Below are 27,020 nucleotides of genomic sequence, written 5' to 3' on the forward strand. Positions count from 1 at the left end.
GTGGAATTCCTATAAGTAAAATTATTGACTCAAAGAGGATGATTTTTTTTTTGAGGAAGATTAGGCCTGAGCTAACACCTGCTGCCAAGCCTTCTCTTTTTATTGCTGAGGAAGACTGGCCCTGAGCTAACATCCGTGCCCATCTTCCTCTACTTTATATGTGGGATGCCTACCACAGCATGGCCTACCAAGGGGTGCCATGTCCACACCTGGGATCCGAACCAGTGAACCCTGGGCCGCCAAAGTGGAATGTGAGCACTTAACGGCTGCGCTACCGGGCTGGCCCCAGGATGAATATTTTTAAGGCTCTTTTTTTTTTTTAAAGATTTTATTTTTCCTTTTTCTTCCCAAAGCCCCCTGGCACATAGTTGTATATTTTTAGTTGTGGGTCCTTCTAGTTGTGGCATGTGGTACGCTGCCTCAGCATGGCCATTTCTGTACCCAGGATCTGAGCGGGCGAAACCCTGGGCCACGGAAGCAGAGCATGCAAACTTAACTGCTCGGCTAGGGGGCCAGCCCCCAAGGCTCTTAATAGATATTGCCAAATTGTTTTCTGAAAAGGCTATTCTAATATACTTTTTTTTTTGGTGAGGAAGACTGGTCCTGAGCTAACATCTATGGCAATCTTCCTCTATTTTTTGTATGTGGGATGCCACCACAGCATGGCCTAATGAGTGCTGTGTAGGTCTGCACTTGGGATCTGAACCTGTGAACCTGGGCTGCCACACTAGAACTTAACCAGGCCAGCCCCCCAATTTACATTTTACCAATAGTATATTACAGTGCCTATTACCCTTTGCCTTCATTATCCTGTTTTTAAAAAAATCTTTGCTAATTTGATAGATGAGAACAAATATATTTGTATATTTATATTTATTATTTGTATTATTTTGCTGTATTTCCTTTTTACCTATTCTTTTTCCAGATGGTGAGCCTACCAAAAGCAGGGATTTCATCTTTTTAGGTGTATCCTTTTCTGATGACATCTTGGTCACTTTTAGCAGTTTCTGGACAACTCATCTTAGTAATGGACTAATTTTCCAAAAGACTGAAAACAAGATAACTCGAGCTTCCAGTATTATTATCACATCTTAAAGGATGACCAAATAGAATATACTGACCTAAACTGGCCTTTGTAAGCAGTTTTACTTAATTTTTCATACTAGTGGCTTTCTATGATAGTGTCATAACACAGACTGAGGTCAAATGGGAAGTGTGAAGGAAGTAATTACTAATAAAGTCCTGAAGTCTGAGGCTGACTTCTTTTCATAAATTAGAGCACACTCAAGGTTATTGTATAACATGAACGTTATCCATTTGCTTCTTGAGTGGGAGAGAAATTAATGGTGTTAGAGCCTATCCATTAGTTACAGCAGTGCTGTCCACATAAATACAAAGTGAGCCACTTCTGTAATTTTAAATTGTGTAGTAGTCATGTTAAAAAGTAAAAAGGAACAAATGAAATTGAAATTCATGTTAGCAAGATATTTAAAAACCAATGGTCAGGGCTGGCCCCGTGGCTGAGTGGTTAAGTTTGCACGCTCACTTCTGCGGCCCAGGGTTTCACTGGTTTGGATCCCGGATGCGGTTATGGCACCGCTCATCAGGCCAGGCTGAGGTGGTGTCCCACAACCAGAAGGACCTACAACTAGAATATACAACTATGTACTGCGGGCTTTGGGGAGAAGAAAAAGAAGAAGAAGAAGAAAAAAATTGGCAACATATGTTAGCTCAGGTGCCAATCTTTAAAAAAAAAAACCAGTGTGTCCAAAACACTATCATTTCAACATGTAATCAATGTTAAAAGTCATTAGTGCGACATGAAAAATTGTTTTTGTACTGTCTTTGAAATCCGCTGTGTATTTTACACTTATAGCACATCTCAGTTCAAACCTTCAGGCATTTCAAGTCCTCAAAATCCACATGTGGATAGCACTGCTGGATTGGATAATCCAGAGTTTACAGTACCAGGACTGTTTGGGTTTTTTTTGAGGAAGATTAGCCTTGAGCTAACTGCTGCCAATCCTCCTCTTTCACTGAGGAAGACTGGCCCTGAGCTAACCTCCATGCCTATCTTCCTCTGCTTTATATGTGGGACGCCTACCACAGCATGGCTTGCCAAGCAGTGCCATGTCTGCACCCGGGATCCGAACCGGTGAACCACGGGCCGCTGAAGCAGAACATGTGCACTTAACTGATGCGCTACCGGGCTGGCCCAAGTACCAGGACTTTTATGGGTGAAAAGCAGTGAAGATATTTTTCAGTATCTGGAAGGACGTTTCTGATAGGAATCTTAGTTTGGGTTCCCACAGTAGCAGACTTTGAGACAAGGATTTGAGTGGAAGTAGCTTATTTTGGAAAACACTTGTAGGGAGCAGAGAAGTGAGACAAGAAAGAAGTGAGAAAAGAAGGAAGCCAATAAGCAGTGTGTTAGCAAGCAAGGTAGTGCTTAGGTAACCGGGCTCCATCCTGCTGGGTAACACTGGGAGACAGAATTATTTCAACTGGCTGGGGCATGTATCTACCAACTCCCCATCCATCATTGGTTGGGGGTTCACAGAGTTACAGCGTTTTGGCTTGCCTTGCATATGGCCCCAAAGTGCCTCCACAGTTAGAAAAAGGCCCTTAAGCAGAGTTGCAGATAAGCAGTAAGCTGTCTTAGTCCTGAAGAGGTGCCCAGAGGATATGAGCTGAAAAGTAATAGCTTCTGCTACAGCAGCTCACACAATCTAAGCAGGGATCCTTTAGCTTCAGGAACCCCAGAGACTCTGATGCCACCAAGACCCTCCTTTATTCACTCACCTGTTTCACTTATATATCCCTAGCTTCTGGAACAGTTCTTGGCACACAGGTGTTTAAAACATAGCTGTTGACTGATGACTTTCCTTTGGGTAGCTGCATTATTCTTTCAGGCATCTCCATCATAATGGAGACATGGCTACTAGCAGTTATGGGTCATATCTTTAAAACTCGTTGATCAGAAAGGAAAGTGAGGCTTTCTCTTTCTAGCTCCAGCCAAATTCTCAAAAAAGAAAGCTAGTTGGCCTGGCTTGGGTCATGAGCTCATCTCTGGGATAATCCCTTTGGACACACCCATGGCATATTACGATTGGCTAGATTTGAGTCATATGCCCACCCCTGAGGTTAGGGAGGCGAAGACTATTACTATAAGGTAGTGGAATGACAGAACAAGTGTCACCATATCTGGAACTATGGATGCCCAATGGAGTATGTTCAAATTGTGAATGCCCGGGGCTGGCCTGGTGGCGCAGTGGTTAAGTGCACACGTTCTGCTTCAGCGGCGCAGGGTTCGCCGGTTTGGATCCCGGGTGCGGACATGGCACCACTTGGCAGGCCATGCTGTGGTAGGCATCCCACACATAAAGTAGAGGGGGATGGGCTGAGGGCCAGCCTTCCTCAGCAAAAAGAGGATTGGCAGCAGATGTTAACTCAGGGCTAATCTTCCTAAAAAAAAAAATTGCGAATGCCATTTGTCCCATATGTGTTGGAGAAAAATGCTTGAGGACAAGCACTGTCTTAGCTGAAGCATTTTAGTACTGCATTATTAGCTCTTATACTTACTGCAGATTTAACATTTGATGCTTTTGACTATTTGAGAGGGATCCTGTAGATACTTTGCAGAGGCACAAATTTGTATCACATGCCCCCGAGGTTTGTTTGGGAATGAATCATCAAGCACAAGATCGAATCTCTCCCTAGGTGTTCTCCCCTCATCCTTACCAGACTCAATGACCAGCTTCATTGACTCAGCATCATATTTGCAATCTTCAATGTTCATCCATGTTGTAGCATGCATCATATTTCATTCCTTTTTATAAAATGCCAAATAATATTCCATTGTATGTAATGCTACATTTTACTTATCCATTCATCAGTTGATGGACTTTTAGTCTCCCCCTCCACCCTTTTGGCTTTTATGAATAGCTGCGATGACATCTGTGTGTAAGTTTTTGTGCTGACCTATGTTTTCATTTATCTTAGGTACATAACCAGGAGTGGAAGTGCTGGGTCAGATGGTAACTTTATGTTTAACTTTTCGAGGAACTGCCACACTGTTTTGCACAGAGGCTGTACCATTTTACATTCCTTCCAGCAATGTATGAGGGTTCCAATTTCTCCCCGTCCTCTCCAATACTTGTTACTGTCTTTTAGTTATAGTAATAGAACAATTTAAGATCAGTAAACAGCCAAAGCAATCCTGAGAAAAAAGAACAAAGCTGGAGGCATCACAATCCCTGACTTCAAAATACACTGCAAAGCTATAGTAATCAAAACAGCATGGCACTGGCACAAAAACAGATACACAGATCGATGGAATAGAACTGAAAGCCCAGAAATAAAACCATACATCTGTGGATAGCTAATCTTTGACAAAGGAGCCAAGAACATACAACAGAGAAAGAAAAGTCTCTTCAATAAATGGTGCTGGGAAAACTGGACAGCCACATACAAAAGAATGAAAATAGACCATTATCTTGCACCATACACAAAAATTAACTCAAAATGGATTACAGACTTTAATGTAACACGTGAAACCATAAAACTCCCAGACGAAAATATAGGCAGTACACTCTCTGACATTGGTCTTAGCAGCATCTTTTTGAATACCATGTCTACTCAGGTAAGGGAAACAAAAGAAAAAATAAACAAATGGGACTATATCAGACTAAAAAACTTCTGCAAGGCAAAGGAAACTATGAACAAAATGAAAAGACAACCCAACAACTGGGAGAAAATATTTGCAAATCATATATCCAACAAGGGGTTAATCTCCAAAATATGTAAAGAACTGACACAACTCAACAACAGAAAAACAAAAAACTCGATTAAAAAATGGGCAGAAGATATGAACAGACATTTTTCCAAAGAAGATATACAGATGGCCAGCAGGCACATGAAAAGATGTTCAACATCTTTAATTAGATGTTCAATGTCTAATAATTAGGGAAATGCAAATCAAAACTACAATGAGGTATCACCTTACATCTGTCAGACCGGCTGTAATTAACAAGACAAAAAAAAAAACAAACTTTGGGGGCCAGCCTGGAGGTGTAGTGACTAAATTTGTGTGCTCCACTTCAGCTGCCCAGGGTTAGCTGATTTGGATCCTGGGTGTAGACCAACACACTGCTCATCAAGCCATGCTGTGGCAGCATCCCACAAAGAAGAACTAGAAGGACTTACAACCAGGATATGCATCTATGTACTGGGGCTTTGGGGAGACAAAAAAAAAGGGGAAGATTGGCAACATATGTTAGCTCAGGGCCAATCTTCCTCACCAAAAAAACCCAAAACAACAACCTGCATAAAAAAATAACAATGCATACTTTTAAAAAAAAAAAGGAAATAAATGTTGGAGAGGATGTGGAGAAAAGGGAACCCTCATACGTTGCTGGTGGGAACACAAACTGGTGCAGCCACTATGGAAAATAGTATGGAGATGTCTCAAAAAAATTAAAAATAGAAATATCATACTATCCAGCTATCCCACTACTGGGTATTTATCTGAAGAACAAGAAATCAACAGTACAAAGAGAGCTATGCACCCCTATGTTCACTGCAGACATATTCACAATAGCCAAGATGTGGAAGCAACTCAAGTGCCCGTCAACTGATGATTAGATTAAGAAGATGTGCTGTTTATATATAATGGAGTACTACTTAGCCATAAAAAAGACAAAATCATCCCATTCATGACAACATGGATGTAACTTAAGGGTATTATTTTATCTTAAGCCAGACAGAGAAAAACAAATACCATATGATTTCACTCATATGTGGAAGATAAACTAACACATGGATAACGAAAACAGATTAGTGGTTACCAGAGGGGAAGGAGGTGCAGGGATGGGCCAAAAGGGTAAAGGGGTACATATGTATGGTTAAGGATTAAAAACTAGATTATTGGTGGTAAGAACAATGCAGTCTATACAGAAACTGATATATAATAATGTACACTGAAAATTACACAATGTTATAAACCAATATGATCTCAATAAAAGAATTTTCAAAAAAAGACCAGCCAAATTGTTAAAAAAAAAAAAAAAAGAAAAGATCAGTAAACAAGTGCAGACAGAGGTCTTATGACATCTTCCCCATCTTTACCAGCTCCATGCCTGGCCTAGTGGTCAAGTACCTAGAAGGCATTCACTAAACGTTTGTTGAATGAATGAAAAAGCCACCCTTTTCTTTGTACATTGCCTTAGGTTTTACAAAGTGCTTCCCCAAGTTGTGAGACTCACACTAACCCTGTAGGAAGTGGGAAGAGTGGGGATTCTGATCCCCATTTTAGACCCAAGGATAGTAAAGTTCAGACAGATTAGGTAATAAGTGAAAAGTCTAGCTCTCTGGTCCCCTGGCTCCATATCCAGTCTTCTCTCTACAATTCAACACTAGTTCTCAGTATCTCTTCTAAACACCGTATTAGTTAACGTCAGAAAAGAATGTTAAGAAGTTTCAAAAGATCTTAGTTAAAAAAAACTCAGCGGAAGCTGAAGGGACTGAGTATTTCTGGCAGTTTGGGGACTGCTACTTATGGTTCTGAGATCTGTGGGGACTAGAAAGAGCAGGCTGGGACAGACTCACAAGGGGAGGCACCAGACTTCTCACTTTCTTCATCTTTGAAGTAGAATTGGTAGCTGAGCATTTACAGGGCTGGAAAATTTAGGGAGTTTCAGAGAGTACTGTAAATCAGGTATGGGCTGATGATTTAGAGTATAGATTGCATTATCTGAGAAAGAGCTAATACAGAAAGGTAATTGAATAATCGTAGTTTTCTTACAGTGTTCAGCTCTAACTGTCTTTCCTTTTTGTGGGGGAAATTCTCAAACATCATGAAATAGCAAGAAAAGAGCTTTAATAAACCTCCAACACCCATCAGTTGAAAAGTATTCTCAATATTTTGCCATTCTTGTATGCTTGACTTTTAAAAAGTGTTTGAATATAGTAAGGCTTTCTTTAAAAGCCATTTTTTCCCCAGTTTTATTGAGGTATAATTGACAATTAAAAATTGTATATATTTAAGCTACACAACCTGATGACTCGAAATATGTACACATTGTGAAATATTCACCACAACCGAGCCAACCAACACATCCCTCACTTCACACCTTAACCATTTTCTTATTTCTTCTTTTTTATGTTGATAACTTCTAAGATCTACTCTCTTAGCAAATTTGAAGAACACATACAATATTGTCAATTATAGTCACATTGCTGTACACCAGTTCCCCAGAACTTATTCATCTCGCATACCTGAAAATAAAAGCCATTATTAATGACATCATTTCAGCTAATGTGCATGGAAATTGTCAGAGAATAATAATCTTGTAACAAGCACCACAAACTCGTAACCTTTGATCTTTCTTCATTTAGAGTTGAAGGGAAGAGAAGCTGTTGACCTGGTAAGATGGCCTCGCCAATAGGTGAAAACTTAGTGGGAGTCCAAGATTTTGTTCCCTCAGTCCTACAATCATGCCTTCATTCAACCAGTGTATTCTAGGCAGCTTTTAGGCACACTGACCATCCACCAGTGAGACAGACCATGCAGGACTTGGACTTGAGTCCAAATTGGGTTTCATCAGGTTCTGTCCTTGAGCCTCATCTTTCTCATCTGTAAAATAGGGACAACAATACCTTTTTGACTGGGGCATTGTTAGAGATCAAAGTAAGGTAAGGTCCCCAGAAATGCGCATAACCCGTGTTCTGTAATGTATGTTCTGTTTGTTACTGTTATTCTGCTAGGCTTTGAGGGAATGATGAAAGAAATCACAAGGCGGAATCTCTCTGCTCATATCCCCCTTTCCCAGTCTAAGAGGGTAGCAAAAAAGCTCTCAGAGGTTCCCCTGTACAATGCAACATGTGAGATACCAAAACTCTGCCCCCAATGACGTGTATTCATCTTTCAAAATCATTTGAGTTGTTCTAATCTTCTGTTACCTTTCTTTAGGTCTTGCAGCTCTACAAAGATAATCTGCTAAATCCTGCTGTTGTCTGAGGTCAAATGTTTGGCCCGCAGGTTGGAGAACAGCCCGTAGGTTGGACAATCTCCCACAGCACACCCTTTTTGGTCCTGATGAGGGCAGCGAGCCCAGAAGGCGGGCTGCTGAAGCTGTCAGACAGCTTCCTCCTGGTCTTCTGAGAGCTGCAGCCAAGGGGGCGTTTCTGAGCAGCAGGGGCGGGCGGCGCCGGCGCCTCGCCGCTCCACCTTCTGGGTGGGTGCCTTGGCTCCGAGCACCAATTTCGGCAAGTTTGCAGTCAGGTGCCAGCACGTGGACGCCTCCGCGCCGCACCGAGCGTGCTCAGCCCACCCACCTCCATCCACCGGCGCCAGCCGCCTCCTTCGCATCTGCGCGGGGCTCCGGGCAGCGGCGGCCCAGCTCCCGGCTCCCGGCTGTCGGCAGGCGGACCGGGAGGCGGGAACGGGGCGGGCTGCCGGCGCTTCGCTCCCGGAAGCGGGTGGTTGTCAGGCTCCCGCCGAGCGGACCGAGCTCCAGCATCCCTGCCCACGCCTCCAGGAGCAGCGAGAGCCGCACCGCCGCCCTCAGAGCGCGACCCCGGCTCGCGCCCTGCCCGGCCGGCAAGATGCTGCATGTGTACTCAGAGGGGAAGCCCAACCCGCTGCAGGACGCGAACCTCTGCTCGCGCGTGTTCTTCTGGTGAGCCCCCCGGCCCGAGCTGCGACACCCCGCCGCCGCCGGGCCCGTGCCTGACGCTGCCCGCGCCTTTTGGGGGTGGAGGGCCGAGGGTCTGGGCCAGGGAGCGCTTTCTGCCGGCGCCCGCACCGCCGGGCTTCTTGTTGCCACTGGCGCACCCCCGCCAGCCGGCTGCGTGGTCCCCGCCTGCGCCCCCCGCGCGCGGGCGTAGGGCCGGGAAGCGGGGCCGGGGGACCTGGTGGCGGGGGCGCAGCGTCTCCCTGCCTTGCCGCTTGCGGCTCGGTCCACCTCCAGTGCCCAGGAGGAGGAGGAGGAGGAGCAGCAGGAGCACGAGGTGGGGAGACAGAGAACCGAGGCTGCCTCGGGGAAATCACTGCCCAGTGGGAGACAGACTTGCCCTCCCACTCTCTGTCCTGGCCGGCGCGCGGGGATTCGCGGGGCTCCTGAACTAAAGCTGCACCCTTTTTTCTCCGAAGCAAGCAGCTTCTGAACAGCTTGCTTTATCTAATCTCAATCAAAGCATACTTCGTACCCTGGACCATTGCCATCTCCCAATAGTGTCCCCACCTCTTCCGATATTCCTTACGTGACAGCTGGGTTTCAACTCCACTGGCCTTTCTCTGTGTCTCTGACCATGTCTGTCTGCCCGCCTACCTCTCTTTTTCTCTTTCTCTCTCCCTCCCGTGTACGCCTCTCACTGTGTGTCCTGGTTGCTAGTTGCGGCAAATTGCATGTGGGTAAAAAAACAGTTTATTTTTTATTCAATGAATGAGGACACTGTTCTTGAACCACTTTTCCTTCTGCCTGGGACGCACGCAGCCACGACTGCAGGATATCTTTGACCAGCCCCTTTCCCCTGTTAATATTGCCACTACCAACTTGGAGGGTCACTCTCGGGATGGCATCCCTGAAACCTGTGGGGTCTTATCGGGATCTCTGGCCTTTAGAAGCGATCCATGATCTTGACCGCAGGTGGTTCTAAAACTACTGAGGGGTCGGTCCCTGAGCTGGGAGGAAACACACAGGTGAAAACGGTCCAGAGATGTGAGGCTCTTAGTTTTCCGTCTAGTTCACTAATTAGGTGGGCCTGAACCTTTGGCCTTTAATCACACTTGGTTGATTATTAGATCTGTCTTTCTCAACCCTAACCTTTTCTTGTTTCCCATGTGTTCTGATCATTACCTTTTTTTAAAAAAATTGAGGTCATATTGTCTTATAATGCTGTGTACATTTCAGGGGACCATTCCTTTTTTTTGGTGAGGAAGATTGTCCCTGAGCTAACATCTGTGGCCAGCCAACATCTGTGGAAATCTAACTCTATTTTGTATGTGGGACACTGCCACAGCATGGCTTGATGAGCAGTATGTAGGTGCACACCTGGATCCTAACCCACGTACCCTGAGCTGCTGAAGTGGGGCAATGGAACTTAACCACTATGCCGCCAGGTGCTCTGATCATTCCTCTTTTTTTGTGGGAGAGCCTAGGGGATCCCGAGGGGATGAGTGGGTCCACGCTTGATTGTGGTGTACTCAGTATGTGTAGGGACATCTCTTGGCCGTATGGTGGCCCTTAGGGAAATAAGGCGTAGAAGAAGGAATATGGATGTGGCTACTGTAAATAATGAAGTAGACAAAAGTCTCCTTAACTTTAGGCAGGGCATGGGACTCTGGAAGCACTTTCTGTTTGTGGATTTTCAAAATCTGTGCATGGAAATGGGGAGGTGAGAACTTCTCGTTGCTCACTTTGGTAGGCACTCATTTCTGGTTTCCCTGCCTGAGAGAAAGGGGCTCTTATCTCGGTTTCACACTTCAAGGCACTTGAAGGTTGAGCAACTTGCCTGGGATCACAGAGCTAGTAAGGGGTAGAGCAGGATCCTAAACGAGGCAGTCTGGCTGCAGAGCCTGAGTTCATGTGTTAGCATCCCCTGTCCTGAGCTGCTCCTGTTGGGGTTCTCCTTAAATGCATGGAGACAGCTGTTCATTCCAAGCACAGCTTTGTTCTTGTAGGCTGGAGTTCCTTAAAGCTCCTGCTGTTGGAGATAGTGCACGGGAAGCATCTATTACCACGCTTTAGGGCAGCAATTCTCAGAATGTGGTGCTCACACCTGCAGCATCCGAGGATCCGGGGAGCCTGTTAGACATGCAAATCCCTGGCACCCTTTTCAGACCAATTCTTTAAAACCAGAAACTGGGCGGGGTCAACGAGAATTTCAGGTGACTCTGATGGAAGATTGAGGCTCGCTCACTGCTCTGAGTTACTCCTCCCATTGGCGTTGTTATTCCAGTATTAGATTTTTAAGAGGTGAGACTTTGTGAAGTCAGTTGTTGACCATGATGACCATCCAATATTTATTTACCTTCTTCAGTTTGATAAAATTTAAAGTCTGAGGGACCTTATTGATTTCCTTGTGTACCCCCCTGGCTGCAGGTGGGCAAGCTGAAATCAGCCCAGCCAGGACGTGCCACCCTGAGACAAGGCGCACTTTGTTGAGAAAAACGAAGTTTTCATCTACTCATTGGTATTTGCCTTTCTTCTCAAATTTCATCTGCTTTCCAGACTTGTGAACTGGTAGCTACCTACCCAAATGATGCCGATAACTAGCTTACTGACCTTTATACAAATGACTCTACTGAGTTTTTGGTGTTTTCATGTCTCTGTTTAGACTTGGCGTCTAAGAGGAGTCGTACATTATGGCTATTGGTAATTGTTGTGGATTTTTGAAAAGAATTTTTTTTTCTATTTCTGTAAGAAATTTAAAACTTTAGAAAAGAAAGGAATAGGATGATTTCTTGCTTTTTTTTTCTTTTTTTTGTGGAAGATCAGCCCTGAGCTAACTGTTGCCAATCCTCCTCTTTTTGCTGAGGAAGACTGGCCCTGAGCTAACATCCATGCCCATCTTCCTCTACTTTATTTGTGGGACGCCTCCCACAGCATGACTTGCCAAGTGGTACCGTGTCCCCACCTGGGATCCAAACGGGTGAACCCCGGGCCGCCGAAGTGGACTGTGCGTTAACCGTTGCACCCCCAGGCCGGCCCCGGATGATTTATTTCTGTTAGCCAAGTACACCTGCTGATATTTTGGTTGTTTCTTAGTCTTCCTCTAAAACTTTTTATATACCTGTGCGCACAAATCTTTTCTATAAAATTAAATAGATTTGGGTCCTGATTCCTTCCTAATTTTCTATGGTTAACATTTATTAATGGCATTAAATAATCTTCAAAACATGATATTTAATGATTACGACTTATACAGTCTGTCACTTTTGTTGAACAGAGTTTATTTCTAATTATGATGTAATGCATATCCATACGCATATATTTGGGTGCATAGTTTTTCTGTGTTCCCAGAAGTAAGATAACTGGTGAAAGGTCAAATTGCTTACCAATAGGATTGGACCAATTTGCCCTCTTCGTAGTGGTTCGTGTGCTTATTTCACCGTCAACTTTGAGTTGAATTCAAAAAAAATTTTTTCTGAGTCAAAAGGTTAAAAGAATTATCAAACAATTTTATTTGATTTATAGATGGAACTTTTTTGTATCTATCGATCATTTATTTGTATTTCTTTGAATTGTCTGTTAATAGATTTTTTCCTATGAGGCATTTATAGTTTTGAAATAACTTGTAATACAGTCATGGCAGCATAAAGGGTTTCCATCAACAATGGACCGCATATATGACAGTGGTCCCATAAGGTTAGTCCAGGTGTGTAGTAGGCTATACCATCTAGGTTTGTCTAAGTCCACTCTACGATGTTCACGCAATGGTGAAATCACTTAACACCACATTGGTCAAACATATCCTGTGATTAAGTGGCGCATGACTGTAGTGCTTATAATATTTTCCAGATTTTCACTTGTCTCAATTTAGTTCAGAGGTTTGAAATTTATGTATCATTAATTACATTGAGCTTTTCTTTTTAGTTTCGCCTGTTGCATTTGTAGTATATCTTTTTTTTAAAATTCTGGCATCATCTAAATCTCCATAAGCATTTTCTTTAGCTCTCTCCTGGTTTTGTATCCATCAATAAAGGCAGCTAGAATTTCATCTAGTGTTTGATGTAAGATAGGCCTCATTTTTCCACAACAGCCCGTTTTCCCATCACGGTTTATGAAATAATTCCTCCTCTTCCGCATTATTGGAAATAAGTGGCACAGCTTGTGAATCCTGTCTAGCTGGGCCCCAGACTGTCCCATTCCCTGAGGCTGTCCCTGTGATGTACCCGCTCCCCTGCTGCGCCTCTTGCCAGGGGTGTGCTCTGAGTTCCTCTGCCCACTCTCCCCCCGGAGGTCAGCAGGTTGGGGATTAGCAGCGCAGGACGTGTCCCCAGAGACGGGGGTGGAGGAGGGTTTGGGTCCGATGCAGTTGGCTCACCAGAGAGTGGTTAAATCCTCACTCCCCTGATGCCGGCTCAGTCGGTGAGTGTCACCTTGCCAAGCGAATGCTGTTGGGGAGACGGCCACTGGTGTCAAGACAGACTCTCTGGAGACTTCTCAGAGAAAGCTGCTGACGGAGGGGGAAATGCAAGTGGCTGAGTGCTGAGATGGTTCAGAGGGGTTGGTTGCATTAGGCCCGCAGTAAATATTGCTTGTGAATGTGTAGAAATGTTTTATTTTAAACTAGGATTTTGGCAGCATTTTCAGGATACCTCTTATATTAATCTCTTGGTTGTTCTTCATTCACATTCAGAAACTCAGGTTGCAGGTGGAGGCTGGGTTAGCTCTCCAGGGCTCTTTCTGTGGCCTCCGTCTGTTCCCCTTTCTTACGCGTTTAGTTTGATGAGTTTTGGCAATTTTTACAATAACTACAGCCCCAAGCAAGATGGAGAGCGCCCCAAAGATGTATGAAAACTTACTGCTGAGTCTCTGCAGTGAGTAAACAGCAGAACAAATTTTGTAAGTTTATCTCCTATAGTTTGTTCTTGATTCTTTTTGTTTTGATCTTTATCCTTATAATCCTGCATCTTATCAGCCTCAGAGGTGTTCACTGGTATCCATTCAGATGTGTCCAGTGGATAGTTTGTCTTTCTGAGTCTTCCAGAGGGCTCCCCTCCCTCCTTGTGTATCTCTCAGGCTCTGTGGGGTGTGGGGCGCAGGGGTACCAAGTACCAGGTGAGCCTTCATCCTTATCCTCATCTGTGACTTTTCCATGGGGCCAGGGAACCCTGTCCCTCTTACTATGAGGATACCTCCAGGTTTTCCTCTTTGTGTGAGCTCCAAACCCCTGCAGGTATTTTCTGTGTGGACGAATAGCATCAGGGTGGATGCCGGGAGCACCTGTGGAAAGGGCTGGGCTTTGCAATTGGGTGGACTCAGGTTTTCTCTTCTGTCCTGCAAGTTCTGTGTGCCTCCATGCAAGTGAATCTGAGCCTTAAAATCGGGAGACTGGAGATGCAGCTCACCCAGTCAAGAGTTAAGGCCTCAGGTCCTTGTGGCTGCAGGGTGCCAGAAGACAGGAAGATAAATTTTAGATCCATTTAAAGATTGATCCTTTTAAGATCTCTTTGTATTTTGTACGTACATAGACATACAGTAACTGACAATGGGAGTATGCAGAGGGTAGGCTTAATGTTTTCTGTAGATGTTAAAACTCATGTTTACCTAGTTCAGCAGTGTTTTCTGGTCTGTTGTTAAAAAGCAGCTGCAGAGCCCCTCCCCCCAGGTGTTCTGTTTCTGGTGGGTCTAGGTGGGACCTGGGATCTGCAGTTTAACTTACTTCAGGGCTGGATGCAGGCAGTTAGACCTCGGAGATCCATTTAGGTAACAATGCTGATAATCACTAACCCTTATTGAATGCGTCCTATGAGCTCAGAATTCTCTCACTGTTTTACCTTTGTCTCATTTAATCCTCAAACAATCCTCTGAGGCAGGCATCCTGAGAATACTTATTTTACAAATGAGGAAATCCAGATCAGAGAGGTTGGGCAGCCTGTCAGGAGCCTCATGGCTAGGTTCAAGTGCCCCAGTTGGGGTTTCACCCACACCCTAAGCACATACTGAGTCCTGCAGTGCTCAGGCTTCTGTCTGCCTGGTTCCAGCTCTGAGAGGTAAATGTTGGTTGACTGAATAAATAAATGAATAAGCTGACTATCCAGCAGACATCTAAAAGTCATGTTAGTGAATGAATATGCTCTTTACATATGCGTGCATCCAAAGCATGTTTTCCTACCTTTTCTTCATTATGCTACCTCCCAAATTGCTGTGTGGATTGTTGGCATCCTTACCCATCCAGTTTTGTTTTTTTTTTTTGAGGAAGATTAGCCCTGAGCTAACATCCACTGCCAACCCTCCTCTTTTTGCTGAGGAAGGCTGGCCCTGAGCTAACATCCGTGCCCAGCTTCCTCTACTTTATATGTGGGACGCCTGCCACAGCATGGCTTGACAAGCGGTCTATAGGTCCCTGCCTGGGATCCGAACTGGTGAACCTCGGGGCACCAAAGCAGAGTGCACAAGCTTAAACCCTCTGCCACCACTGGCCCCTCGAGTAATTCTTTAGTGTGGCATTCTGGATCCTTCAGAATCTGCGTTCTGAGTCTCATCTTCCATCATTTCTCACACAGCTGGACTTTCCTGATGAAGTGAGGCAGATCTTGTGAGTATTCTGCCTTTGCTGGGCCATCAGAGCCAACCAGGATTGGCGCCCTGACTGATGAAAAGCAGCTGCTGCTGAGCCCGCTGCTGGGTTACCAGGGTCCTGGGAGTAAATGCGAGAAAGCAGGCCGATGCCCACGTCGCTTTCCCAGTACCATGGCCACAGGCAGGTTTCTACAACACTGAGCCCTAATCCAGGTCTGGTACAGGGGAGCAGCGCCCCATCTGAAGCTAGATTGCCTGGGTGTATATCTGAGCTATGCTGCCTACCTGACCACGGGCAAGTTTCCTCATCTGTAAAATGGGACTAATCGTCGTACCCACCTCATAGGGCTGTTGAGAGCTTTACACGAACCAAACAGCGATAAAACATTTAGGATAGTGTCTGGCAGATAGTAAGCAGTAAATAAATGTTAAAAGAGAGCCCTGCCACCTTCCTCTTGTTACCTAGCAGTTGTAAGCTAACATTTTCATTTGTAAATTGCCACGGTTTATTTCCCAGATAGGTTACAAGTGTAAATTTGAGTCTCATTCCTTACCCATAGGATCATCATCTCTTGGGGGTTCAGGTCAGGGAGAGGTGGTGACATCCTGACATGTTAATTTTTAAACGTGCTTCCTGTGTGATTCAGATCCTAAGTAAGGTTTGGGAACCACTTTTCTCAGGTCTTTCTCAGCCCTCAAAGTCCATTTCTACTTGAGAGCACAAGGGTGCAGATTGGACCCCTCTGTGGATTCAGTTATTCATTCAGCACACATTTGAGTGCCTCCTGTGTTGCCAGTTCAAAACCATGAAAACAAGATTCCTTTTCTGAAAGAGCTCAGACAGTTTACTGGGGAAGGCACTCATTGTACTGATTCTGTAAATAGTGCCAGCTGCTGAAAACACGAGGCCCAAATCTTAGGGGCTGAGTTAAAAAGAAAACAAAAAAAGCAAAACCCTACACTTTTATTCTCATGTTGTAGTCCACTTTGGGTCGTCTTGTTGGGGGAACTACACCATACACTTACTCAGTAGCTGGACTTTTTATATCTTGTGGCTCGGTCCTTGGGTCCTCTCCATGGAGCCCTCTTTGTTCAGCTGGCAAGAAGTTACATGTGGTTGGTTTTTGTGTTCCAGGCTGGGAAGTGACACACATCATTTATACTCATAGCCTGTTGGCCAGGTCTCAGTCAGATAGTTGGCTGGTGACCATGAGAGTGGGCCTTGTGTCAGCAGGTCAGCTGCAAGATTTCATGACAGGGGCCAGCCCTGTGGTGTACTGGTTCACGCTCTCTGCTTTGGCGGTCCACGGTTCGCCAGTTTGGATCCTGGGTGCAGACCTCCACACTGCTCATCAAGCCATGCTGTGGTGGCATCCCATAGAGAAAAACTAGAAGGACTTACAACTAGGATATACAACTATGTACGGGGGGGTGGGGGGGGGGGGGGGGAAGGAAGATTGGTAACAGATGTTATTTCAGGGCCAATCTTCCTCACCAAAAAAAGAAAAAAGATTTCATCATAGCACATTGGGGTGTGTACTGTAATAGAGGTATGAATAAAGTATGCATCATTGGGGTCTTCCAAGAAGGAGTTGGATGGAGGAGGAGTCATCCCAGGCAGGTGACAGACATGTGCAGGACACAGAATCATACAAAGGGGTAGAGTGTCCTGAGAACAGCGAGAAGTGTGCTGTGGATAGCCCTCGGTCGTCATACCCCTTCCTGCCAGCTGGTGGTGGTGGATATCATTCAAGGTCATACTTCTCTCGTTTCTTCCCAGCCGATGTTTAGACTTCGCTTCTTCCATCTCCCCACCTGTGCACCATGAACACCTGCAGCCCTTCTCTGGTTTCTGGCTTAGCTCCTTATTCTGTTTCCTGGTCCCATGGCCGCTTCTGTGCTGGTCTCTTGGTGGGGCTAGTTTGTGTCTCCTCTTTCTCTCCAGGCTAGCTCCTGTCTGCTCTCCTTCCTCAGGTCCTGGAATTATGGGGTTGGAAGGGAGAGATCTAGTCAGTACTGGAATACTTTCCAGCTATTGTGCAATGGGGAAATTTACTGCTCTTATGTCTTCATGTTAGAATGCCAGGATTATGTTGTATTGGGGCTGGCCCCATAGTGTAGTGGTTAAGTTTGCATGTTCTGCTTCCGTGGCCTGGGGTTTGTGGGTTCGGATTCCAGGTGTGGACCTATGCGCTGCTCGTCAAGCCATGCTGTGGCAGGCGTCCCACATATAAAGTAGAGGAAGATGGGCACAGATATTAGCTCAGGGCCAGTCTTCCTCTGCAAAAAATAGAGGACTGCTGGCAGATGTTAGCTCAGGGCTAATTTTCCTGAAAAAAAAAAAAAAAAAGTTTGTTGTATTGAGCCACAATTTTCTTTCTGGGCAATTTCAACCCATTGTATCTTCTTTTTTATTTTTTGTCAACATGCAACAAGTTGACTCCGCCCTTTTGTATCGTGGCCTTTTGGTATTCAAAGACAGCTATCATGAGCCCATTAAATCTTGTCTTTCAGAGAAATGTTTAGTTCCCGTGCTGCCTTTAAATGAGGGTTTTCAGACCCTCTTCCACTTGGTTGAACTGAATGCTTTTTAATTTATCCATCTTTATTCTAATGTGGCATCTGGAACTGGACATAGTCCAGGTTTGATCTGACCAGGTTTGATATTGAACAGATATTTTTGAGAGCTTGTTGTGTACCAGGTAATGTTCTAAACCAGGAGTTTGCAACTACTCGCAGGTCAAAGGCAGCCTCTTGTCTGTTTTCATAAATAAAGTTTTACTGGAACACAGCCACGCTCATTTATTTATGTATTGTCTGTGGGCTGCAACAGAGACTGTGTGACCTGCAAAGCCTATGATGTTTATGATTTAGCTCTTTATGGAGAAGGTTTGCCCACCCCTGTTCTAGACGTTTGGGATATGGCAGTGAGCAAAATAGGTAAACACTCCCTGCCTGCATGGGGCTAAAATTCTAGTGAGAGAAGAAACACTAAACAAGTAAGTAAAATAGAGTGTGTGAGATAGTTGTAAGTGCTGAAGAGAAAAATAAAACAGGGAAATGGGTGAGGGGTGTGTATGGGGAAGGGAGATGACAATTTTAGGAGGGGGGTGGGGGAGAGCTTCACAGGGAAGGTGAGGGAGTGAGTTGTGCACGCTCTGGGGGAATGGCCAGCGCAAGAGAAGAGCTCTTGAGGACTCTGTTGGCCACTAGAGGACTTGGGCCCTCCTCGGAGTGAAGTGGGGACCCCTGCAAAGTCTTGAGGAGATACAGCGTAGTCTGCTCAGGACTTAGTGAGATTGCTCTGGCTGCTGTGTTGAGAATAGACTAAAGGGAGTCATGGGCAGAAGCAGCGAGGCCAGCAGGCGATTTCACAGCAGTTCAGGCAAGAGACAGTAGTGGCTTTGACCAGGAGGAGTGGCAGTGGCAAGTAGTTGTGATGCGGGGTCAGTGAGACGAGGAGTCAAAAGAAAGATTTCTTGGACTCTCAAGGTCTGGCAGTGGTGCTCCTTTATTTAGAGAATAGTACAGAATAGCATGGGGACAGGACCCATGGGCAGTAAAGAGCTGCTGCCTGGGGACAGGACCCATGGGCAGTGAAGAGCTGTTGCTGCTGCTGCATAGGGACAGGACCCATGGGCAGTCAGAGCTCCTGCTGCTGCCCTGAGTTGAGGGTTAGGGCTAAATTTCTAAGGCATGGGTACGTGACTTATTTTTACTGGAAAAAGAAAAGATGATGTAAAAAGTCATTAAATGATTTCAGTGCAGATGGGGTCTGATTATTGTGTGGTCATGTAACTTTAGATATGAATCTGGTCATATAGATCGGCATGTAGGTGAGGATGCCCTGGGCTTCTCTCCCTGCGGCAGCCCTAATTCATACCATAAAAATCCACCCAGTCATATAGTTCGGCATGTAGGCCAGGTCACCTTGGGCTTCTCTACCTGGGGCAGCCTTAATCCACATCAGTTGGAGTCAAGGAAGAGCTTATTTGAAGCTTGATACTAGACAGACTGTGAAACTTGATAGGAAGAGAGAGTCCACGTCACTTCCAAGGGTTCGGCCTGAGTCCCTCGAAGGATGGAGTCTCCGTTAAATGAGATGCTAAGCCTGCAGGAGGAGCAGTTTGGAGAAGACCAGGAGTTTGGTTCTGACCATGTTCAGTTTGAGATGCCTGCTACCGTGGGAGAGGTCGAGCAGGCAGTGGGTGCTGAGTCAGGAGCTCAGGGAAGAAGTCTGGGCTAGAGATAAAATCTGGGCACCCTGCGGACAGTTGAGATATACTGGACACACAGTCAGTTGACTTCACAGTCCATGGGGTTTATTCCCACACAACTGCTGTTTTATCCCTGTTTCAGGTCATTTTGTTGATGTCAAAGTTCAGTGTCTCATTGTTGCCTAATGAGAGTTCTTTGGAAACTTCTGTGGTCTCAAGCCAGGAAGGACGGGTCCTGGGACTGTCCTCCAGGTTGTGGCTGATCACTCATGAACACCCTGGGCAGTAGATTACCTTGGCCATGGGTGTCCAGAGCAGTCGTGCCATTTGTTTGATGGGAGTCCAGAGGTATAGCTACTGGGCAGTCACTCTGAGACCCTACGAACAATTGAGGTTAGTTTGGTCTGATTTCCTCTTAATGAACCCAGGTTGGCCCTTGGTGCTGTCTTTCCTAAATATACTCGCAAATTGTCTCCTTCAAATGGTTGTTGATGTGTGTTATTTCCATTAGGCTTGGTAGCTCTATTTTGTCCAAGTTCTTACTAGTTAGCATGCAGCAGTTTCTCAACCCTCCCTGTGATTGAATTACCTCGGCAGGCGTAAAATTCAGACGCCTGGTGCCTCCAGAGGCCAGTTTGAATCTTCATCTCTGGGGGTGGAACCCAGGCATTGGTATTTTCAAAAGGTTCCCTTGGAGTTTCTGATGGACAATGAAGACTAAGAACCACTGATTAACGGCTGCCCAAAGCTCAAACACATTTCCGTGCCTCTTTCCATTTTTCTGGCCCAGGGTTCCACACTGCCCTCATCACCGCTCCATTTTCAGTCTCCTCTCAAAGCGTGAGAACAACGAGCACAGCAGGGCCTGTTCATCCCTTGATAAGGCATTGGGGGGAAAGGGGGTTTGCTGTGTGCGGGGATCTTAGAGGTGCTTGGTCCTTGGGTTCTTATAGAAACCCCTTGTTGAAGCTGGCTTTGTCCTCATTGTACCCAGGTAGGACATCATGGAGCTCAGAGTTGAGTCAAGTCTGACAAATTCCGGAGCGTGAGCTTCGGTTCCGTGTCACTGTGTTTATTTCCTAGCCCTGGTCAGACAAGGATGCCCGGATTGATTGTGCTTACGAGGGTGATTGAGTGGAATCTCACATTTGTCTATTGAAAGTTTGTGAGTATAAAATTGCTCACCTAATAAATTGCTTTTATTTGCAGACCTTTATTGGTGCGTTTTATTGGTCAGGATGTGACTGAGATTATGCAATAAACCCAACTGACTGCTTCTTTGAAGTCTCCCATGAAAGAGATCTTTCACCAGCTGGGCAGTGTGCACTCTTCTCTCTCTACTGATGGTATGAAAGGTGCCTGTCGTGTTTCAAATAGTAGAAGGGAGGTTTATCGATGGCCTAAAACTTTAGGCTGGGCCTGGAGGGGTCTCCGTGTCCCAGAATCCACTGTGGCATTTATACAAATTCTGAGTGTTCACTGAGTGCATAGTATGCTTACCTATAAAACAGACAATGCCTTTTTAATAGACGTTATCTGGAATAGCACATGTAGGTGCCTGCTACATATTAGGGCATCAGTAAATGGAGAGGGCAGAGATTATTGCAAAATTCACCTCTTTATGATGTCTTTTTTATTGCTTTCAATGATCAGGTGTTATTCAAGTCTTTATTCGTTTGTGACTTTTTTTAAAAACTAAATTTTTAGCTCTTTGAGGGCAGAAACCAATGCCTTTTATATCTTTCTCTCTCACTGCCCAGCTGAGCATCTTGTAGTCTTGCACTTAATAGGCTTACTCAGTGATTGTAAATTATTTAATCTTAATTTGAGTTTCTCTAATTTGGAATTGCTGACACCTCTACCTGAGATAAGAGCAAACTGAGTATTACGGCGCGAGTGTCAGATTGGAGCCAGAAGACCTGCATCCTAGGCCGTGATCTTGTACTTATTAGCTGTATGACCTTAGGCAAGATACTTAACAACTCTTGGCTTCCATATCCTCGTCTACAAGTTGGGAAAATTAAACCTACTTATGGTGTGTTCCCAAAATTAGCAAGTTCTATATACTTATTTTCTCTGCCACTTGCAATCAAACAGGGCAAGTCAGCAGGGAGGTAAAGTGGAAGTGGTGGAGTATGTAATGTTTATCTCTGGTGAATGGAGAAGTGACCTGTTAGTAACTGCCCCACAGAAATCAAGATCTATTACAAAAAAAAAAAAAAAGCAACAAAGGGAAATGGAATTTATACCCAGAACGGGGCCATCATCTGTGGAAGCACTTTGAAAATTATCAGATGGTGCTTCTACATCCGCCCGAAGTCTCCTGGAAAGTGGGTTCACAGTGGCGCCCCCGGGCTGAAACCACCCCAGCCACCTTCTCCTGGCAGCTTCCGTCCCTCGGTTGACGGCACTGACACCTCGATCTCGGGCTTGGAGTCAGCAGAACTGAGAGAGAACACATTTCTGCTGGTTGTTGCGCCGTCTGTGGTGCTTTGTTATGGTGGCCCGAGCAGGCTCCAGCACCCCGCATGCCCCATGGAGGCCTCGGTGGAGTTAGTGCCACTGGTTGTCATTGATCCCAGCTGCTCTGTACTGTGGTCGTTTGTTCTTTATTAGACTGAACTCGCCAAGGATTGTGACTCCACAGCCTTACCTTCTACCCTGTTTGCTCCTTAGAGACCCACCTCCTCATATCGTTGGAGTTGACTTCAGGTAAAATCTCTAAAACTCTGCAGATGTGGAGCCAATACTCCCCATAAACCCTTCAGAGTGCTTTGCTTAGGAGGAGAGCGCGTTCTGTCCCTGCCAGGCGGGCCCAGCGTTCCAGTGTAATGATTGCTCGTGAGGTGAGATCACTCATCCTTGTTGCCCTTGGCTCCCTGGGCCCAGGTGGGTGCGTCTTTGGCAGCAGGCTCTCCGGTGTGAGCTGTTGTGTTCTTTCAGGCTCGGAGGCAACTCAGACTGCTGCGCTGAACTTTCTCTTTCATGTCTACATGCAAATTTACCAGATTATTTTGCTTTTGGAAAAACCCCGTGCAAGCCCTTAGTGTATCCAATATTAATAGCCAAAAAAAGAGACAGCTCTATTCTCAGGCAACCTCAAAAACGTCCTTCCCCTTCCCCTTGAGAATATAATGTAGTTGTAGTTTTTCCTTAAAACAAGTATTTTAAAAAGAAAATTTAGTCCCTTTGAGTACGCCAAGTTCAGATTCCTCTCCTCCTCCTCTACCTCTCTCTCGAGTGGATTTTGGTCGTCTCTGCTAGGAGCCACTCGGAAGGTTGAGTTGCAGTCTTTTGAAGGGAAATTCCACAGGGCTGCCTCATCTGCACGGTTCCTCGGGAGCGATTCCTTTCCTGTAACGGGGAGGCACATTTTCTAAGAAACCCTTCCAGGAAGGATGAGGTGCAGCAGGAAGGACTCCCGCAGAGCAGCCGACTCACAAACACAGAGAGGGAATTAATCGCCTTTGATTTCTGGGAATTGGCGTATTTGGGAGGGCAGAACAAAGTGAGTAAATCGCAGGCCCGTGTGAACGTGTCGGGCTGTGGGAAAGGTCGCGTGTGAGGTGGGTGAGTCGTGCTGGTTAGGTGGACTCCGCCTGGCCAACTTCACCTGAACCCCGTGCTGATTCTCTCGGAAAGTTTTGCTTTGAGAAGTTGGTGACAGGCGAAAATCAGGAGGCCCAGGCAGGTTGAAGTAAAGTAGGCCAGAGTCTCACAGACAGGAGGTTTGGTTCAAAGCCATTATGTGGTTTCCTCCCTCTCATATATTTAGATCAAATTCCTGGCAGGGATTTCCAGGAAGGAAGAGGTGAGCGCAGACGCTGTCGCAGTGCCCCCGTATGTTGAAGGACCGACCTTGCCAGGCGCTGTAGAGAGTGTAGACACGAGTGAGGGCAGTGTGCCCTTCTAGGATGGTCATCCTGGGTCAGGAAGCAAGACAGCCGCCTCAGCTCGGTCCTGTGGCTCCCGGGGGCCTGGTGAGCTTGGCCAGAGGTTGCATCGCACACTTCCTGCCGCTTCGGTGCCCACTTCCTCAGGCCTCTTTCTGCCTCATGCTCCCGCCTTCCCCTGTGTTGTTTTGAACTGTCTTTGCTCTCCCCCCACCTCAGATGGTCAGCCCCGGATACTGGTTTCCACACACATCCAGGTGCGGTGAGGTTTGGAGATTTTTGAAGACTTGGGTTGAGAAGTATCAGGGGAGGGCTTTCCCCCCTCCCCGCCTCCATCTTCCTTTCTCAGCTCCCCTGCTCTCTGAAGCGAGGGCACTTTCCCCCCTCATCTTGGGCACTGCCGTTCTCACCACTCCAGGCCCCCCTGAGACTTTCATGAAGAGTTTTCTGTCTTATGCAGATTCCTAAAGTACAAGGTAGAATGCTCCCGTCACCCTGATCATCATTGGTAAACGCTTTGCCACGTGCGCCCACTTTCTTTGCCGGCAGCTGAAGGAATGGAAGTGCAGAGAGGTTAAATTTGTGCCCAAAGCAACACAAGTTAGTACATGGAAGGGGGGTGGGGCTGATTCCCAGCTTCAAATGTTGAATGTCACGTGCAAAGGTCCTTGGAAGGCAGAGGAAGGAGAGTAACATTCAGATGTGTGTTTGCATGAGGAGCTCGTGTGGTCCAGGAAAGGCTTCGTGCAACAAGTGGTGCTCATAAAACTACCCTGTGTTCGAGTTTGTGCAGAAATTCTCTTTCCTGTCCTTAGACCCCTTAAGCGTACCTCTCAAAGCACATCGCCCTACAGATGATGACTCATTTCCCTGGGCTTAGCAATGTGGGGTGGGTGTTCAGGCTCGATCTTTGTTTCTGAAGTGTCCCCTGGTTCTGGACGGGTGTGAACATTTGGTCAGATTGTAGAGAAAAGGGTTTGTGTTCTTTCTCTCCGGGCCTCCTAACAGGCCATGATCCTATGTGTTGTACCCGCATCTTTTATTTCAGAAGGAGACGATTTGGTGTAGTAGCTTCCCTTCCACCCCTCTCTCCAGAAAAGGAAAAAAAAAAATCTTACCTTGATTTGATATGAAATCAGACTAATGGTCAACTTTTTGATTGTCTGAGGTGGTAGAGCTGGCGTCAGTCTTTTTTTTTTTTTTTTTTTTTTACCACTTGTACCAGATGGCTCTAACTCTTGGTTTGCCCGGGACAATCCTGGTTTATACCCCTATCACACTGTAATTATTAACAAACCCTGTTTTACTCCTAAGAGTATCTTGGGTTCGATGATAAATAATATGATTGCTCTAACTAAGTTGAAGTTCATAGTCCATGATGTATGCCCTCCCCCCACCATGCTGTGGAGCATGGGCAGGAAGTGTGGACCGGGTGATGCCAATAAAAGGGTAAAAACTAAGAGTAATGACTAGTGAAAACCTACTCTTATCTCCCCTTGAGCACGTATCCTCAGAAAATAACCCTTCGCCTGTGCTTTGTATGTAAGAATGATGGCTGTGAAAGCTGCAGGGAGAGCGTGTGGTCCTTGAGGTGACACCTGGCATGCCAGGTGGTGCATGCTGGGTGCGTTGGTCCCCCCCGGGTTGTGGGACCCGGGAGAATGTTGACGGTGTAGGGGAAGTGGGAGAATTCTTCCCACCCCCCTGTCCCTTAAGGTTCTTATGGCTGGTCAAATAATTAAAAAGACAGGTTAGCAGGAGAAAATCAAAGTTTAATAACAGGTATACATGGGTGAAACCCGGGAAAAACTGAGCAACTCAGCTGTCAGGCTGAGGCTGCCTGTTGAAGTATTTTCAGCTACAGATAAGGAAGTTGTCAGGGAGGGGAGTGATTTGGGATTTCAGAGGGGAGGGAGACAATTTATATGGAGCTGAAAATGCAAATGTGCGTTAAACAGGTTTTGCTGGGCCAAAGAAATGGGTTTGTTGGTGTCTTTCTATCACAGCTGTTTTACATTATGCTATAGCTGTCATATGGCACGAGCTCCTTCCTGGAACGGGCCTTCTATGTTAAATTCTTTTAGGCATTTGCTGGGGGAAGGTTGAATGTTCTTCCTGCATCTTCTGAGCTTATTGCCTTCAGCTCAAAATAATCTGCGTATCAGAGTGGTGCATCTTGGAGCGGCCTGCCCTGAACCCCATCAACAGTCGCTGGGCACACCTCTCACTCATGGTCCAATTCGTGAGGTTGGAGGGACGGTACCTGAAGGGGTCTCCTGAAGATGTGTGTGAGTCCAGCCAGCGAAAGCAGTTGGAAATCAGCCTTTAGCTTTGGAGGTGCGGGGCAGAGGGCGCCAGCTGAATGGAAAGCCAAGGTGAGGGGACTGTGGTGAGCTGTCTGAGGACCATGGTGAGAAGTCCTGGGTAAGGTGGAGAGGCTGAAGGCCCCCGAGATGACTCGGACCTTCACCGTCTTAGCTAGCTTAGACAAGCTGATTCCCTTGCGGTTGGGGTGGACTGGGAGAAAGAGTTGGCTGAGGGCTCCCAAGGGCTTAGGTGGCCCCCTCTGCCCTTGGCATCTGCTCAGACAGGCAGCGGCTGAGGAAGCTGATCCTCAGCCCTGATGGAAGGACCCTGTGTCTGAGAAGCCGGGGAGCTCAGTGGACAAGGTCACGCTCCATGGTGACCGTCCTGGCTGATTAGCAGCTGTGTGATCTTAGTCCAGTTCCAGTCTGAGCCAGCGTCTTTGTTTGTCAGTTGAACGTATGAGTATTAACCCTGGGGGTGGATGGAAGAAGATGTTAGCTGTGTTGGCCGCTTTCCTCCAGGACCTGGAGCCTGGCTACCTCTCCCAGATCCTCGATTTGCTTCCTCCTACAGGACATTCTTTTATGATCTCTGCTGAATTTAGAGGCAGATACTTAGTATTTCAGGATTTTTCTATAAGTGCTTTAGGCCTTAGGGCTTCTGCACTTGCTCTTCTCTTTGCTTGGAACACGCTGACCCTGCTCTTGTCCTTTGGGCCTTGGTCCATGCCTGGCCTCCTGGTGAGCTCGGCCTCACCACCCCATCTCAGGTAGCCGCCCCCACCCTCGGCCATGTTTTATTTTCTGTCTGGTTGTTATTGCTCTGAGCTTGTCTTCTTAGTTTGGTTGTCTTCCCTCTTCCCCTCCCAAATGTGAGCTCCATAAAAAAGAGCCCATTGGAGCTCTGGAACCTAGTTACATGGTGGGCACTTAAGAGTTAATTCAAATTAGTGAATGTTATAACTATAATTCCAGTTTCCAGTCCCACTGTTGAGATTCCTGGTAAAAGCAAGTTGTGGGTTGCATCCTTTTTTATAAATAAAGGCGTTAGACAGTATGCCGTGGTTTGAGAGCACTGGGGGCTGCCTCCTTTGGGATGAAGGAGGAAGATCCCATTTGGCTCTGGCCTCTTTAGAGGGAGAAAGGGGTGGCACCTCTTCTGCTCTTGGGTTACACAGCCGGGTAGTGAAGGGTTGCCCGTTTCACTGTTCTTTACCCTTGCTGGTGGGGTGTGTGTGTGGTGGTCTGTCTTCTCTCCATCCCCCCTTCTGAGGAGGTGCAGGTGACCCCATGGAGGGGTGAGGAGCAGAGAAGCTTGTGAGAGGACATTGGATTAGCTTGAAAACAGCGTTCAGA

The 27,020-nt window shown here is 46.2% G+C and overlaps 1 protein-coding gene across 1 annotated transcript in view; it reads left to right on the forward strand.

Annotated features, from left to right (window-relative positions):
• Positions 1–8,244: 8,244 nt before the first annotated feature.
• ABCC4 (ATP binding cassette subfamily C member 4) overlaps positions 8,245–27,020 on the forward strand; it is a 244,228-nt gene continuing 225,452 nt past the window's right edge. The window contains exon 1 of the mRNA XM_046664840.1: positions 8,245–8,678. Coding sequence (XP_046520796.1) covers positions 8,605–8,678 — 74 coding nt within the window. The 5' untranslated portion in view covers positions 8,245–8,604. The remainder of the gene's footprint in view (positions 8,679–27,020) is intronic.

The sequence above is a fragment of the Equus quagga genome, chromosome 6 (assembly GCF_021613505.1).
Source record: "Equus quagga isolate Etosha38 chromosome 6, UCLA_HA_Equagga_1.0, whole genome shotgun sequence".
Taxonomy (NCBI): domain Eukaryota; kingdom Metazoa; phylum Chordata; class Mammalia; order Perissodactyla; family Equidae; genus Equus; species Equus quagga.